The sequence below is a fragment of the Mustela nivalis genome (assembly GCF_964662115.1).
Source record: "Mustela nivalis genome assembly, chromosome: 11".
NCBI lineage: Eukaryota > Metazoa > Chordata > Mammalia > Carnivora > Mustelidae > Mustela > Mustela nivalis.
Genome location: NC_139030.1, coordinates 62828967 through 62844127, shown reverse-complemented (window position 1 = coordinate 62844127; position 15161 = coordinate 62828967). Strand labels below are relative to the sequence as shown.

Here is a 15161-nt window from a genome sequence, read left to right as displayed (position 1 = left end):
GGCTGGTATGTTGCCACATTCTGCCTGTGTCTTCATGTGGCAGAAAGAGAGCTAGCTCTGGTCTCTCCTTTCCTTTCTTTTCCCTGTAAGGCACCAATCCCATCATTGGGGCTCCACCCTTGTGACCTCATCTAAACCTAATTAATTCCCACAAAACTTACTTGCAAATGCCATGACCTTGGCTGCTAGGGTCAGCATAACAATTAGTGAGAGGGGGAAACACAAACATCCAGCTGGGAGCAGTGGTTGTACACAAGTTCCTTATCCTTTCAGCCTTTAGTTTCTAATACTGTAATTGATATGGCTGAACTAGATGTTCACCAGTTCTAGTATTCTTTATCCCTATTGTTAGATAAGCAAGAGCAGCAAGTCCAGATGATTTGTGAAATCTTTGTTCCAAGGGCAGACTCATGAATTTAGAAAGCTAGAATTTGGGGGGGGGGGGATAAATAAATAAATATATATGTATAAAATTTTATTAGATATATTATATATAATTGCTTATATATAATTGTTTTATTATATATAATATATATTATATATACTATAATTGTTTATATAAAATGTCTTAGAACAATGTGAAAATTTTAGGCAATCTGTCAGACACCAAAACCTAATCATTTAAAGAAAAAAAAAAGAAAAAGTCTGTTAATCAAGAATTCCTTGAACACCATATGTATACCCAGCAATGTATGGGCACCAAGAAGAATATGAAAATATACCCAGAACTTAAATTCTTTTTTTTGTATAGGGAAGTTGGTAAAGATGCTATTTGTTACATAACATGGAATTCTTCCATGAGTGTCCCTAAGAGAATTTCATACTGCATTGAGTATTAGGAAGAGTTGGTTGTCTCCTGAGAAACAGATTTTTCCTTTTCTTTTTTGCTGCCAGACACATGGTTTATCCAGAGAAAATTAATAATATTTTGGTTTATCCAGAGAAAATTAATAATATCTTATGGGAAAATATTTATATTGGCCTTATTTGAATTCTTTTGTTCTTTTAAAACATTACCATTTTTCTGCAGATGAATTTTTTCTCTCTTATTTCTCTCTGTGTGTATGTTACATATATATGTAAAATTCTGTTTAAATCTACTTCTACTTTTTTACAAGATGAAATCTAAATAAACAAATAGGCACACAATCCCTATACTCAATCCCAGGGAGAATACAAAACAGTCATTGTTGAAACAACAAGTCTGTGTACTGCTATGCCTTAGGAGACATTCAGCGAAACCTCTGGTAAGAACAGGAGTGGGTCTGAAAGGCTTCACAGAGCTGTCAGTAAGCACAGAGAATGGAGTGTCTGCAAGGACAGCGGGGATACTGGTCCAAACTGAAGAGAAGGCCTGGACTGAGGATAGTGGAACGTTAAGTTTATAAGTAGAGGAGCTAAGATTATAATAGAATGTAAATGTCAAGCAAGGGAATTTTGATTTGAAGGGACAAAAGTAGCAAAGAGCTTTCAGACTGCAAAGGTTGTCAAAAGAGAACTTGTAGCCTATTCCTAATACAGCCTCATGAAAATACTTGGACGTGAACTTCTGTTATTAAAAATGACATGGTAAATACAGGCAAAAATGAAAAGGGCTTTTTATTCTTGTTATTTATTACCCAAGTATAATTTCACCACAAGCAGGGACAGACTATATGACTTTCTTTCAGTTCATTTCTTTTATTCTTTTATCAAAGGACTTGATCCAATAGAGAGCAAGGAGCCACATGTAGTATATACAGAACTGATACCTTTCCATTAAAGAAAAAAAGGTTTCAGTAGGTTACCATAGAAACAGCCTAGCGTCCATTCCAGTTTTTAATAAAAGACCTTAGTCTTCTAATGAAAACCTACCAGATAGGTATATTCCTACTCCAACTTTCTAGCTGCTAACTCTCTAAATAGATATGGGGATGCTCTTTATATTTAAAAGAATTAAAACATGTGCATCTGTTGGGGAAATGCAGAATTTTTTTAAGAGACACTCCTTTTGCAAAAATATAAAATAAAATAAACCTGACAAATTCAGAAGCACATCTTATGCTCATTACAACATCAAGGAATAATCAAAGTGGTCTTTAAAGCTCTCAGGGGCCAGTGTTCAATCCATGTCTTATATATGGCTAAGAGCAAATGCCACTTCTGTGTGGCAAAAGTGGTCACATTATAATTACATCTACTAAAGAGAACTTGTCTTCATCTTGCCAGTGAAACAAGTGGCCCAAATGAGATTTATTACATGAGTCTTAGTGTGTTACAGACCAATCTAATATAAAGATATGGTCCCCAATTTTAGACTCAAGTTTTTAGAGACATGTTAAAATTGATTTCTAAGATCTCCTGTAAAGAAGAGTTCCAAATAATTTAGGTCAATAATCCCCCTTTCAGAAAGTAGAATTTAACTCTGTTGCCCACCTTGCATGTGGACTCTGCTTATTGACTTGCTTTCAAACAGTAAAACGTGAAAGCTGGTGGTGGGATTATAACTTCATGGTGGAGAAACATGGCCGATACTCCCTTGGGTAAGTGACCAGGGCTCTGCATCATGAGTCATGTTGGCACCCTTCACCTCTGATATGATGAGTCATGTTGGCACCCTTCACCTCTGATATGATGCGATGAGAATGGTTCTTCACCTTCATGGTCATCATCTCAAAAGCATTCTAACCACAAGATAAACATTAGACAATCCCACACAGAGCGACAGTGTAAAATACCTAACCAGTGTTCCTCAAAACTCAAAGTCATCAAAAAGATGACAGTCTGAGCATCGGTCACTGTAGGCTAAGGAGACCTGATGGTTAAATGTAATGTGGTATCAGATGAGATCCTGGAAAAATACGAACATGGGATCAGATGGACACTTTAGGGAAAAACAGTGAAATCTGAATAGTCTAGAGTTTAATTATTTAAATATTCAATAAGCAGGTGTTAAGTGTGTGGAAGACCTTGGGATTTGGGGTCTGATGACTGTATTTCAAAGACAGATTTCCATAAACTGAGTGAAGTGGGGGAATCTGTTTGATCTTTTCATGCACCCTGTTCCTCGTTTGTAAAGGAGGATATACAATGCTTACCTTGAAAGGTCACTAAAAAACCTTTAACATATGATATGTGGTCTATCATATCTCCATATACAATATACTTAAAATGACTTCCATCCTCACAGCAGGTACTCCCCAAATGGTGTGTACTTTCTCTCCTTCCATTTGCTTGCATCATAGCATCCAAAAGCCAGACAGAACCTCTGTCCCTTTGCCTAAGCACCTGTCAGAGTAGCCTTTCACTGCCAGAGGCCACTTTGCCCACCTAGTTATTCCTGGGGAATTAATTCTACCTGGAAACACACCTCAAGCCAATGGAGGGCGTATGTCATCCCAGCTTCTTCACCCTTCCATGGGACTGCTTGTTCTCTACCAGAGATCCCTAAGGTTTAAACTCCAGTTACCCACAGCATAATTAATCTGTAATGTACCCTCTGTTAGTTCTTTTTCCTTCCCTGTTCACCTACTAGTCTTTTCTGGGGTCATCAAATGGCCAGACTACTTGCACTTGAATCTTTGTTTCAGTTGCAAACTCAGTAGAGCCTGACCTTGGTTTGCAGCCATGAGGAATGTCATAAATCAAAAGGACTACTTTAAGGGGCACCTGGGTGGCTCAGTGGGTTAAAGCCTCTGCCTTTGGCTCAGGTCATGATCCCAGGGTCCTGGATTGAGTCCCGCATCAGGCTCCCTGCTTAGTGGGGAGCCTGCTTCTCCCACTGCTTGCTGCTCCCCCTGCTTGGGCTCTCTCACTCTCCCACTCTTGCTCTCTTTCTGACAAATAAATCCTTAGGGAAAAAAAAAAAAAGAGGAAATTTTACCAAAATACCAGTAAAATTATATTCATAAAGGATGGCACAAAGTCTTTCACCATGAATTTGTGGCTGATAAAACACTAAAACAAATATACTAGCTTATATAGATGTCACATGAATGATATATGTTATCGCTGCTCTGTCTACTTTACATTTGCAGGCATAAATCAATAAGAACCTCAAAGACCAAATATCTAGGTGCTCCATGGTACCAACCAATGAGGTAGTAATAGAGAGAAAGTAGATATTAAATTGCCTACGACTGAAAGAAATTATCCCATCAATAATCCCTTTGACTTTCCTTACAGTCTATATGTGTGAGGGCAAATTCTTCAGAGAATAAATATTTAAGGAATGATATGATCAGAGGAAATATAGCAGAGAATACCATCAAGATGAAGATAATCCAGAAAATCATTACAATGAGAACATGGAGAACAAAGCTCAAGGCTGTTTGGAAGAGTGGAGGAAACTTTTACAAAAATGTTGGCACTCTATTAGGTGTTGGTGTCTTGAATTCAGTTTCATGAAGAGCCTATATGGTTCAGATAAGGTCTGAAGCATTTAACATGCTCAAAAGTATGTGTTGAATAAATAGATGGATGAACGATTGAATGAATAAATGATAGGGACATAGCACGGGAGAAGATATTCCACATGGTAAGAATAATTGTAATTTTTGTATGTATTTCCTTTTTCCTGATGGTCACTCACTGTATCAGTTCTCTGCCATTGTATAGCAAGATACTACAACTTTAGTGGCTTATGACAACACAAGATTACTAATCTCACAGTTCTCTGGGTCTAATTCAGGCACAGCATGGCTGGTTCTCTGGTTAGGATCTCACAGAATTAAAATCAAGGTGTTGGCCAGATCTGAGACCTCACTGGAGGGTCAGAGTCCGAGCTTCCTGGTTATCAGCAGATTTTAGTTTCTTGCAGTTGGAGGACTGAGCTCCAATAATTTTGTGTTATGGTGTTTGGCTTTTTGTGTTTTTTGTTTTGTTTTGTTTTTCTGGCTCTCTGCCAGTTACTCCTTCCACCAGTGGGAAGCTCTTCTTAGTTCCCTTCCTATGCTGGCCCCCTCTAAAATAAGACTATGTGTGTCTTCAAGGCCAGTAGGAAGATCTCACTCTTTAAGTTGGCTAATTCTAGGTCTTATGTAACATAAAGTAATCATGGAGTGACTTTCCTGTTGTGGTAGTCTCACCCACACTCAAGGGGAGGGTATTTATGAAGGGCATGTATATTGGATAGGAATCTTTGGGCCATCTGAGAATTCTGCCACAGTCACATAAAGAACAACATCTGCACGTTCAAGTGTATCCAGTGGGATATCCAGTTGGGCTTAAATTTGCAATTTATATTCTTTAGTACTACAATAGTTAAATGTGAATAGCCGGAACATAATGTTTGTGTATTAGATATCTTGAATTGTAGACTCCCTTGAAAACCCTTCAAGACAGAGTAAAGTGGGATGCCTGGTGGCTCAGCCTTAAGTGTCTGCCTTCAGCTCAGGTCATGATCTCAGGGTCTTGGGATCAAACCCCACATCAGTCTTCCTGCTCAGTGGGGAGTCCCTTCTCCCTCTCCCTCTGCCCTTCCCCCTGCTTGTATGCTCTCTCTTCCCCACCCCACACCCCATCAAATAAATAAACAAACAGATCTTTAAAAATAAATTAATTAAATTTAAAAGATATACACAAATGATACCATGCCTGCAATACAATGTGGATAAGTAGGTGAGAGTAGTTAAAGTAATACAAGAAGAAAGTGAAAAAGGTACTAGAACTTGAGGTTGGGTAGTAGTCTTTTTCTGGGCAAAGTGGAATTAGGATAGTTCTTGTGATGAGAGCAGAACATACCCAGTCAGGGATGGAAAGATGAGGTAACTTGCCGATCACCTATTCAGAAATGTAAAGTTGTAATATACAGTTATATCAAAGTAAAAAGAGAAAGAGTTAATGCATCCTGGACGATGTTGAGGACAGGATGGGAATACTGAACATGAGATGCACACCTACATCCCATTTTTTTTTTGAGATTTTGTTTATTTATTTGAAAGAGAGAAAGAGATCACAAGCAGGGGGGAGGCACAGAGAGAGAGGGAGAAGCAGGCGGGGCTCCATCCCAGGACCCTGAGATTATGACCTGAGCCAAGGCAGATGCCCAACTGACTAGGCCACCCAGACACCCCACATCCTACTTTTAGCAATAGAGTTTGAGAGCATTAAATCTGTAAAAGACCATAGATACCATTTAGACATAGAAGTAAAGATAACACAGAAGCTACTTACTCTCCTTACCTACCTACCCAGACCACTGAGCTGACAGGCCGGAGGTGAAGCCTAAAATCAGTTAAGGCAGAAAAACATCCTACTTGGGAGCAGAAGTCTCTTTCCTTGGCAGCTCCATTGATGAACTCAACTCCATCTACACATTCCTCATGCTAATTTCACGATGGGATGACAAACAGAACATTCTGAAAGAAAAATCACATTGCTGAAGGTCTAATTTTTTGTTGTTAAATAATTTTTCTTATTATTTCAATACAAATTTACCTGGGCCATTTTTACAGAATGGGGGGGAAGGAAAACTATTAGAATGTATGTGAGAGCTTTTAAAAATAATTTATCCCTCTGGATTCTTGTTAACAGAGTTCTCAAATTGACTGCACTTCAGTTACCTAGAGCGATCTGCTAGAGAGCCCAAAGTTCCAAAGTAACAAAGTGATGGGATGTAAGAGGCAGTGTAGTCAAGTGAAAGAAAAATAACCAGTGAGCTTGGGGTCCAGAGAAACTTCTGTCACTAAGTGGCTCTGGCCAAGTATGTGAATCCTGTAACTCCATTGGCTTAAGGTTCTTCAAAGAGAAAGCAAAGCAGCTGACATATAGTGACACAGCCCCTTCAAACTGTGAACTTTTACAGTAAATTGGAAGAACTCAACAGAAGTGCTTTATAAATTCATAACTAAATCTAGAAAAATCACCACCTCTATAATAAAGCTGAATCAAATGCACTTATGAGGCTTTTAAACACACATAAGATATATATGAGCGTAATGTAAATATATGAAAATTAGTGTTTGTATTGCAAAGTATTTCTTCTTCCTGTTAAGATGGAAGAACCCTATAGCAATGCAGAGCCAGCAGAGGGCGTTTGGTTCCTGTGCGTCTTCACAGAACAAGTGAACCAGCTCTGCGTCTTGTTTTGCTTTGACCGTTTTGCCAGCAGCTGCTTATGCTACAAATCTGAGCAAAATTTGCTTGCAGTTTTTCAAATTTCAGATTTTTCAAAGGGGTGAACATAAATGCCTTTGAACATACTCCCCAAAGTGAAAAATCCAGAACAAACCACATGCATATATGAAGTAATGAAAATGCGTCCTTCTCTAAAAAAAATGTTAATATTGTAAAGAACTGAGACTGAAATTGGCTGTCACCTTTTATATGTTAGGAATTTCTCGTAAACTCATTTGAGTACATCAGTTCAGAAACAGAAATTAATCTGGTCCCTATAAAGTCTACAATAAAAGCAGGTAATTCAGGGCTCCTGGGTGGCTCAGTGGGTTAAAGCTTCTGCCTTTGGCTCAGGTCATGATCTCAGGGTCCTGGAATCGAGCCCCGCATCAGGCTCTCTGCTCAGCTGGAGCCTGCTTCCCCCTCTCTCTTTCTCGTCCTGCCTCTCTGCCTGCTTGTGATCTCTGTCAAATAAATAAATAAATAAACTCTTAAAAAAAAAAAAGGCAGGTAATTCATCTCATCAAAGTCAAGAACCACCTTATGAAGATACATTTCAATAGAAAAATGATTGTAAAAATGATTGATGCTTTCGGAGATCATAACTGAATGTTAAAATTTCAGCCCAGACAGCAAGATAAAATAGATGTGAAATCTAAAATCAGACTTCCCTGTGCAGAATTTGCAGACACTTTGGAAACTGCTTCCAAGACTCTTAGACCCTTCAGCCATCATACGGAATCAAAGGAGGCGTGTAAGTTCCTTAGGGCACCATAACAAACTCGCACAAATCGTGTGGCGTGAGCAATAGAAGTTCATTGTGTCTCAGTACTTGAGGCTTCAGTCAGAAATCACAGTTTCAGGAGAGGCCTATTTCTTCCAAAACCTGTAAGGGAGAAGCATTTGTTGCTGCTTTTAACTTGTGGTGTTTACCTGCATCCCCATGGCCTGTGATGATGCATTACTCCGATGGAGGCATTTTTTTCTGTGAATGTCTCCATCTCCATGTTCTCCTAAGGACACCAGCCATTTCGGGCTAAGCCGCCACCCTCTCCAGTATGATCTCCTCATCACTTACCTAATCCCATCTGCAATGACCTTACTTCCAAATACATTCAGATTCTGAGGTGCTTAGAGGTGAAGGACTTCAGCATTTCTTTTGGGGGACACAATTCAACCCATAACAGGAGGTATCACAAAATGGAGAGGATTCGGGTTCTCTGAAAAGAGCAGTTGCCCTCCCTCTAGAGAAGAGGGGGTGGGATCCTAGTTTCCAGGGACAAACCTTACTGAGGAGGACTCCAGGCAGGAGCACCTTCCTGGCTGTGCAAACCCATGCCCTCAAGCAGAGCCTTACAATGGAAAGCCTTAATAATTTTTGAACAGTAAATCCTGCATTTGCATTTGGCACTAGGCCCTGCAGATTACACAGAACACCATTTTAAGTGCTTGTTTGCTGTGTGCTTGGTGCTCTTGGGGAATGTGGCAGGCTGTGACTTGACTCACACATTATAAAGTTGGCCTGTGACAACCAAGTGACTCCACCGCCTGAGTCAGCTTGCCTCCCCAAGTTGCTCAAGTCGTAAGAAGTGGCTCACTTACAAAACACGCATTGTCATCTTCTTAGCACACAGTGAGAGGTGCTTAGCAATGAGAATCTCCCAAGAACCATAATTGCTCCCAGAAGAAGGAGCTTGAAATCTCTGCCATGCCAGAGATCAGGAAGGAGTTATCAAGAGACAGTTTAGGTAAGACCTCTTACAGAGGCTTTTATGACCCTGGGGGAATCAAAACCCAGTTAGCAGCCTGGGGGAATATGGGAGTAGGCAAGACAGATAAAAAAGAAAAGAAGTTCTCAAGATGGTAAAATAGAGAAGTTGACAAAGCCCTATCCCACTGCAGGCTTCCAGCCTATAGCACATCCAATTTCAAGCAAAGGAGAAGATTTGGAATTACATTCCATTCAGAATTTCAATTAATAATGTTAAACAAACCATTCTAATTTCTGAACTGAATTCCTAGGGGTCCTGGACAAGTAACCAAAAAAACCTATAGTTTCCATCTAGGAGTACGGAAAGACGCATTATTTTCTTCAATGTAAGGGTGTTAGGGGCTGAGTTGTGTCCCCCTCCCCATTCGTATGTTGAAGTTCTAATCCCAGTATCTGAGAATGTGACATTTGGAGATACGGGAGCTTTAACGATGTGACTGAGATAATTAAAGTGGTCCCTAACCTAATTTGGATGTTGTTTTTATAAGAAGAAGTGATCAGGACACAGGCATCAAAGACAGACCATGGAGGACACAGGGAAAAAATGGTCATCCACAAGCAAAAGAGAGAGGTCCACAGGAGAAACCAATTGCACTGATAACCTGATCTAGAACTTGTGACCTCCAGTACTCTGAGGAGATTAAAAGCCATCTAGTCCAAGGTACTTTGTTCTGGCAGCCATAGCAAACTAATGTAATAGGAGACAATAAAAACTGCATTATTATAGTCATCAGAGTAGTTTTGGAGGGGCCCACAAAAACGGAACAAAGGATCTATCACTTCTTATAAGATAGCTGAACCTAGAACAATTGAGTAAAATTGGCCTCTGTGGTGGTTGTTTCTAGAGCAAGCGTGACCAGCAGACTACACAAGATGTGTAGTGCTAGATGGCTCGTAATTTTATGTGTTAGAACAAATGTGAAGATTAGTGCAAAACGGAATACTCAAAGCACCATAAATTACTGCATTGTACAGTTCATGTAAAAAGCTCTGCTTACTAAACTTTGCAATATTAAGTTGGTACACATAGGAATATGAATGTAATTGTACAATGGAACAACAGGGCAAACTTATTTAATATAATATTTATGAACTGTGTCACATGTGGTTTCTAACACATATAGGTGATCAGTTAATGTTAACTTTCTCCATATTCCTCTTTTATAATGGAGGGAAGGACACTGAGATTGATTATTTTACTCTGCTTCTAGTCCCCTTCGTTTAAAGTGATGAGACTTTGATTTAATGCATTGTTACTAGAATCATCCTGGCATTGAAGCAACTGAAATACATGCTAAATCTAGTATTTGTGTAACTCACTTCTGGTTTTCGTGAGAATCAGTATTGATAACCAGTGATAAAATTTGAGTGGTAACTAGAAAGGGGGGAATAGTGTCCAATTTTTGTAAAAGAACGTACAAGTAGACTTCACTAATGAGAGACTCGATCTTGTAAAGCCCATGTGTGATGATTAAGTTAATGTGCTTCATACGTGTTCAGAATTGAAAATCTTACCTTATAATCAGGTATAAGTCTTTTAACTGCAACAGGAGAGCAGGTCAGGCAGATACTCTGCCAGGAACTACACGTACCAAACTGAGCTGTGGGGTACTGACACAGGCAACGGCTGTAGGGAGTCCTCACTTCCTGGAGAATCTAAAATGAGATGTGAGGTTGTCCCCAAAGTCGTAAGAAACTCAGTAGAGGCTGACTATATATGCTGCAAGGGTCAGGACAGTCTATCATTGGTATGAGAGCCCCTCCTCAAGACTGTGTGCCTAGGGATCGGCACACAGAGGCAAGAGCCGAGCCTGGTGGGCTCCTGTTCTAAAATTCTTTGGGAAGTGAACATACTATCAAGGCAGGAGTCCATATACAAGGCCACATCCTGGGAGCACCTCTAAGCCTGGGGTAATAACACTAGCTGTCAGCCACTGCTATCTGCGTACCTAGATCTCTACAAAGTACTTTGCATGTAAAATTTTCATCTGTCCCAAAGTGAGTTCCATGAACCTCCTGCGGTAGGAGATATAAAAAGCATGAAGATGACAATTATGGGTAAAAAGATAATAGATATAAAGGGTAAAGAATTGAGATCAAGCCTAATAATTTCCAGGTAAAAATCAAGAAAGACGTATGTATACTGATGCACTTTTTATTCTTATACAGAATATAAACAATCTTAGGAACACCTCGGCATAAAAATGAGATTCTCAGGTATGAAAAATAAATTAAGCCTGTTAATTATTCATTAGGATTTGTTAACCAATTAATTAATGCCAGAAAACAATGAAAGCATTATATACAGATTTTTGTTAAAGATTTTATTTATTTATTTGAAGAGAGAGAGAGTGAGAGCACAAGCTGGGAGACGGAGACAGAGAGGGAGAAGCAGGCTCCCTGCTGAGCAGGGAGCCCAACACAGGGCTTAATCCCAGGACCCCGGGATCATGACCTGAGCCAAAGATAACCGCTTAACCAGCTGAGCTACTCAGCCATCCCTATACAGATTTTTTTAAAGAAAAATTATTTGTGAGCCAAGTACTTTTTTTAAAGTGCAAAGGCCAAAGAAAGATAACTTCAGATAATATATATAAGGTCAGAAAATATTCTGCAAATATATCTTTCTTGAATATAAAACACTTAAAATAGCTACTGATTGACCATAAATGAATTACAGTTAGGAATTAAGGAGCAAAGAATGTGGTTGACTTCTCTCAACAGGTAAAGTCTCCAAACTATTGTAAGAGATCTGAGGAGAAATCATTGTTCAGGCCATAATTAAACAAAATTGGTGGCAAATGTGTACAAAAGTAGTGACAAATACGGATACTTTGGTGTTTCCATTTACATTGGCATCTGTATACAACTAAAAGTATAATTTCTTTTTTTTTTTTGCAGTTTTTTTAAAAAAAATTTACTTATTTATTTGACAGACAGAGAGATCACAAGTAGGCAGAGAGGCAGGCAGAGAGAGAGGGGGAAGCAGGCTCCCCGCTGAGCAGAGAGCCCGATGTGGGGCTCGATCCCAGGACCCTGAGATCATGACCTGAGCCGAGGGCAGAGGCTTAACCCACTGAGCCACCCAGGCGCCCCTAAAAATATAATTTCTATGTGGAAAATTACACTTCACATTAAAGCAAAAGATTAAAGAAATTTCTCTAGAAATTTCCCTCCTTCAAATTAAGGTTTATTACTAGATTCATTTACTTAAATATGTTTATATGAAATTAAATATTGTATTAATGAAGACCATGTTTGGAAAGGATATAGTACTAATTATCTGATAGGTGTTTCTTTTATTCTCTTAATTTAATCATAATTTCCATTAAAAGTGCGAATATTAAGGGCACCTGGGTGGCTCAGTGAGTGAAAGCTTCTGCCTTCAGCTCAGGTCATGATCTCAGGGGCCTGGGATGGAGCCCCGCATCAGGCTGTCTGCTCAGCAGGGAGCCTGCCTCCCCCGCCCCATTCTCTCTGCCTACTTGTTATCTCTGTCTGTCAAATAAATAAATAAAATCTTTATTTAAAAGTACTCAAGTTTTTTTCAAGTTTTTACATCTTTGTGAAGAATTTCTTTTGCGTTTTTCTCCTACCACCTATGATTTTCAGGGAAGCCCTTAGTTAGTTCTGGAGAGGCAACCCTTTCAAGACTAACTCGTTCAGCTTACACACTAGGGCTCCAGAGTTTATAGGGGAATATGAGCTGACTTCCTCTAATTTTACCAGTCTGTTTTGGGAAACTAAAAGATCCTCAAATAATCTTCCTCATTACACTACCTCTTGACATTGTAAGGAAAGAAATACCCACAGAATACTGAAGCATGCTTATCAGAGCAAACAGAAGAAAATAACTTCCATAATTATTAACTTAATAACTCTTGTGACCCTTTAATAGTCAATGTTATAAATAAAATATTCATTCCAGGAGTTTAAAAAATAGAGATTATTATAGTATCAGTTCAAGTTAGCTAACAATGAATCTACAATCCACTGTAACATTTCTTGGCTATTTTGAGAAGTACTGTAGCCAAAACCAGCTATAATCATCTGATAAAGATAAGTATAGAACCTACCTTTTTTTAATGAGGTCTCTAGAGAAGCTAATTCTACAATGTTTGGAAACACAATGACAGTATTTAATAAAATTTGCATGATGTTCTTATGGAGAGAAAGATTTAAATGTCTTCATGAAAAACATCGTGCTCTCTATAGAATTAGGGAATTGGTCATGTGGTGAGAACAAGGGCTGTATAGTTACATCTATACATATATATACGTATATATACATATATATAACTATATCCCTATAATTAACTTTATTTTACTGCGTCTGTTGTGAGATACATAAGGCAAGTACAGGGCAGGAAATACGGTGCTGGCAAATAATGTGTTTAATAATTTGTTAAATTGAGGCTTCACAATAATAGTGTTATCTGTGTTCTACACTGTCCCTATTTTCCAGTTGAAGAAAGGGATTGAGAGATGCGAACTCACTTTCTCAAGATCACACAGCATAGACCATTTGAAAACACAAGTTGATACGAATGTTTCCACAGAGAACTCTGCTATACTGTGACTTTTTTGTTTTTAGGGGATTATTTCATCAGTTGAATTTTATATTTTCAGGTATTTTCTTATACTGCTGACAAAGAAATCCGAACCGATGACTTATGCTTGGATGTGTCTAGACTCAGTGGACCCGTAATCATGCTAAAATGCCACCACATGAGAGGAAACCAGTTATGGGAATATGATCCTGAGGTATAGTCTTTTCCTTAATTTACTTACTATTTAGTGTTTAAATCCAGTTATATATTTCAAATACATTTGTTCTGAGCTCTTTTTTCTGCACTAGAAAAACAGTATTTTCAAGTATTCATTCATTCCTCTGATAGCATTAGGATGGTATAGTATATAAATAGGGTTTTTTCTCCAAACACATTCATTAATATAAAAAATGAATAAGGAAAATAGTCATTTTTATGTGTTTAAAATGTGTTAGCACGTGTACATGCTTAACATAAATTAGGCAAAGGGACCAGCTATCGTTATCTGAGAGGTGTGTATAAAGATGCACATTATAGGAAAATATCAACAATATTTCCAATTTTCAAATTTTATACTGTTTTAATCGGTGAAATTTGTCCTTCTCAATTTAAGGGGGAAAGGGGGGGGGAGCATGAATTCTTTTTATAATAGTAAATACTTTGCAAAATTCAATAAAGTAATTAGGCCCATAATCAACTAAACAGCATTTTCTCAATATAGCACATCTTTCTGATAGAAGAGTGGGAGAGAAAACAATAAAATTACAGTTGGGAATTTATAGCCGGGCAGTGTGTAAAAACCAGATCAGCCATCAGATGGAGCTAATAAAAAAGAAATATCTTCTTCTCCATAAAGAAGTTGCCTTGAAACAGCTTCATTTCTTTCAGTTCCCTTGGCTTAGCAAAATGAATTGGGTCATCTGTGTTACATTTTCCACATTATTAAATGGTTGGTGACTTATTTAAGATAAGAAATAAACTACTCTTGCAAGATAAATAATACACTAGAGGCAAATGAATTTCACAAATGTAGTGTTCTACCTCAGCCCATGATACTCAACCAGTGTAACATTTTAAAAACCAATCTACAGAGTCCTTGGTATTATTGATATTGCAATAAGGCCTTCTTATTTGAATGTCATTTCAAATTGCATGATGTTGTAGTTTCTTAATAGGAAAACTTATTGAAGTTTTACGTAATTTGAAACTGATGATGTAGGGTTAAAATTTGACCTTAAAATTTAAAAAATAGAACTGAGCTCTTTGGACATACAGTGCTCTTCTGGGACATAAGGAAGGGTGAACATCTCGAATCTTTCCTATAATAGACCAGTGTGTTCTGTTCAGACTCTTGTCTCCCTGGTACCTTGTTTACCTCAGTCTGACCCGCGTATTTTTTCCTCTTGAGCTCTCATCATACCACCCTTAATATTAAGACTGCAGAAGATACTTCCTTCAATAATATACGGAGGTAAACCTGGAACTTTGGTTCCCTCCCTCTTCTATTAGGAAAAGTACGATAAATGTTCAGATAAAAGAGAAATCCTGAAAGTAGTATTTTTTTAAATAAAACTTTTTGTTGTTGCTGTTGCCCTTTAGTTTTCACCAGGAGCTCAGGACTTTGTTGGGCTTGCGTGAAAAATAAAGAAATCTACTATATATTTCTAAGGGAAGGGGGATGAGTGTATATACTTTTTATAAGATGAAGCAGTGTTGAATTTCAGGATACCACTTTAAATCTTCAA

General features: G+C 38.3%; 1 protein-coding gene across 3 annotated transcripts in view; it reads left to right on the top strand.

The window, feature by feature from the left end:
* The window catches only part of GALNT13 (polypeptide N-acetylgalactosaminyltransferase 13), a 534707-nt gene that overhangs the window by 504974 nt on the left and 14572 nt on the right, over window positions 1–15161 (top strand). For all 3 annotated transcript variants that reach the window (XM_082690946.1, XM_082690944.1, XM_082690945.1), the window contains one exon: window positions 13496–13630. In XM_082690946.1, coding sequence (XP_082547072.1) covers window positions 13496–13630 — 135 coding nt within the window. The remainder of the gene's footprint in view (window positions 1–13495; window positions 13631–15161) is intronic.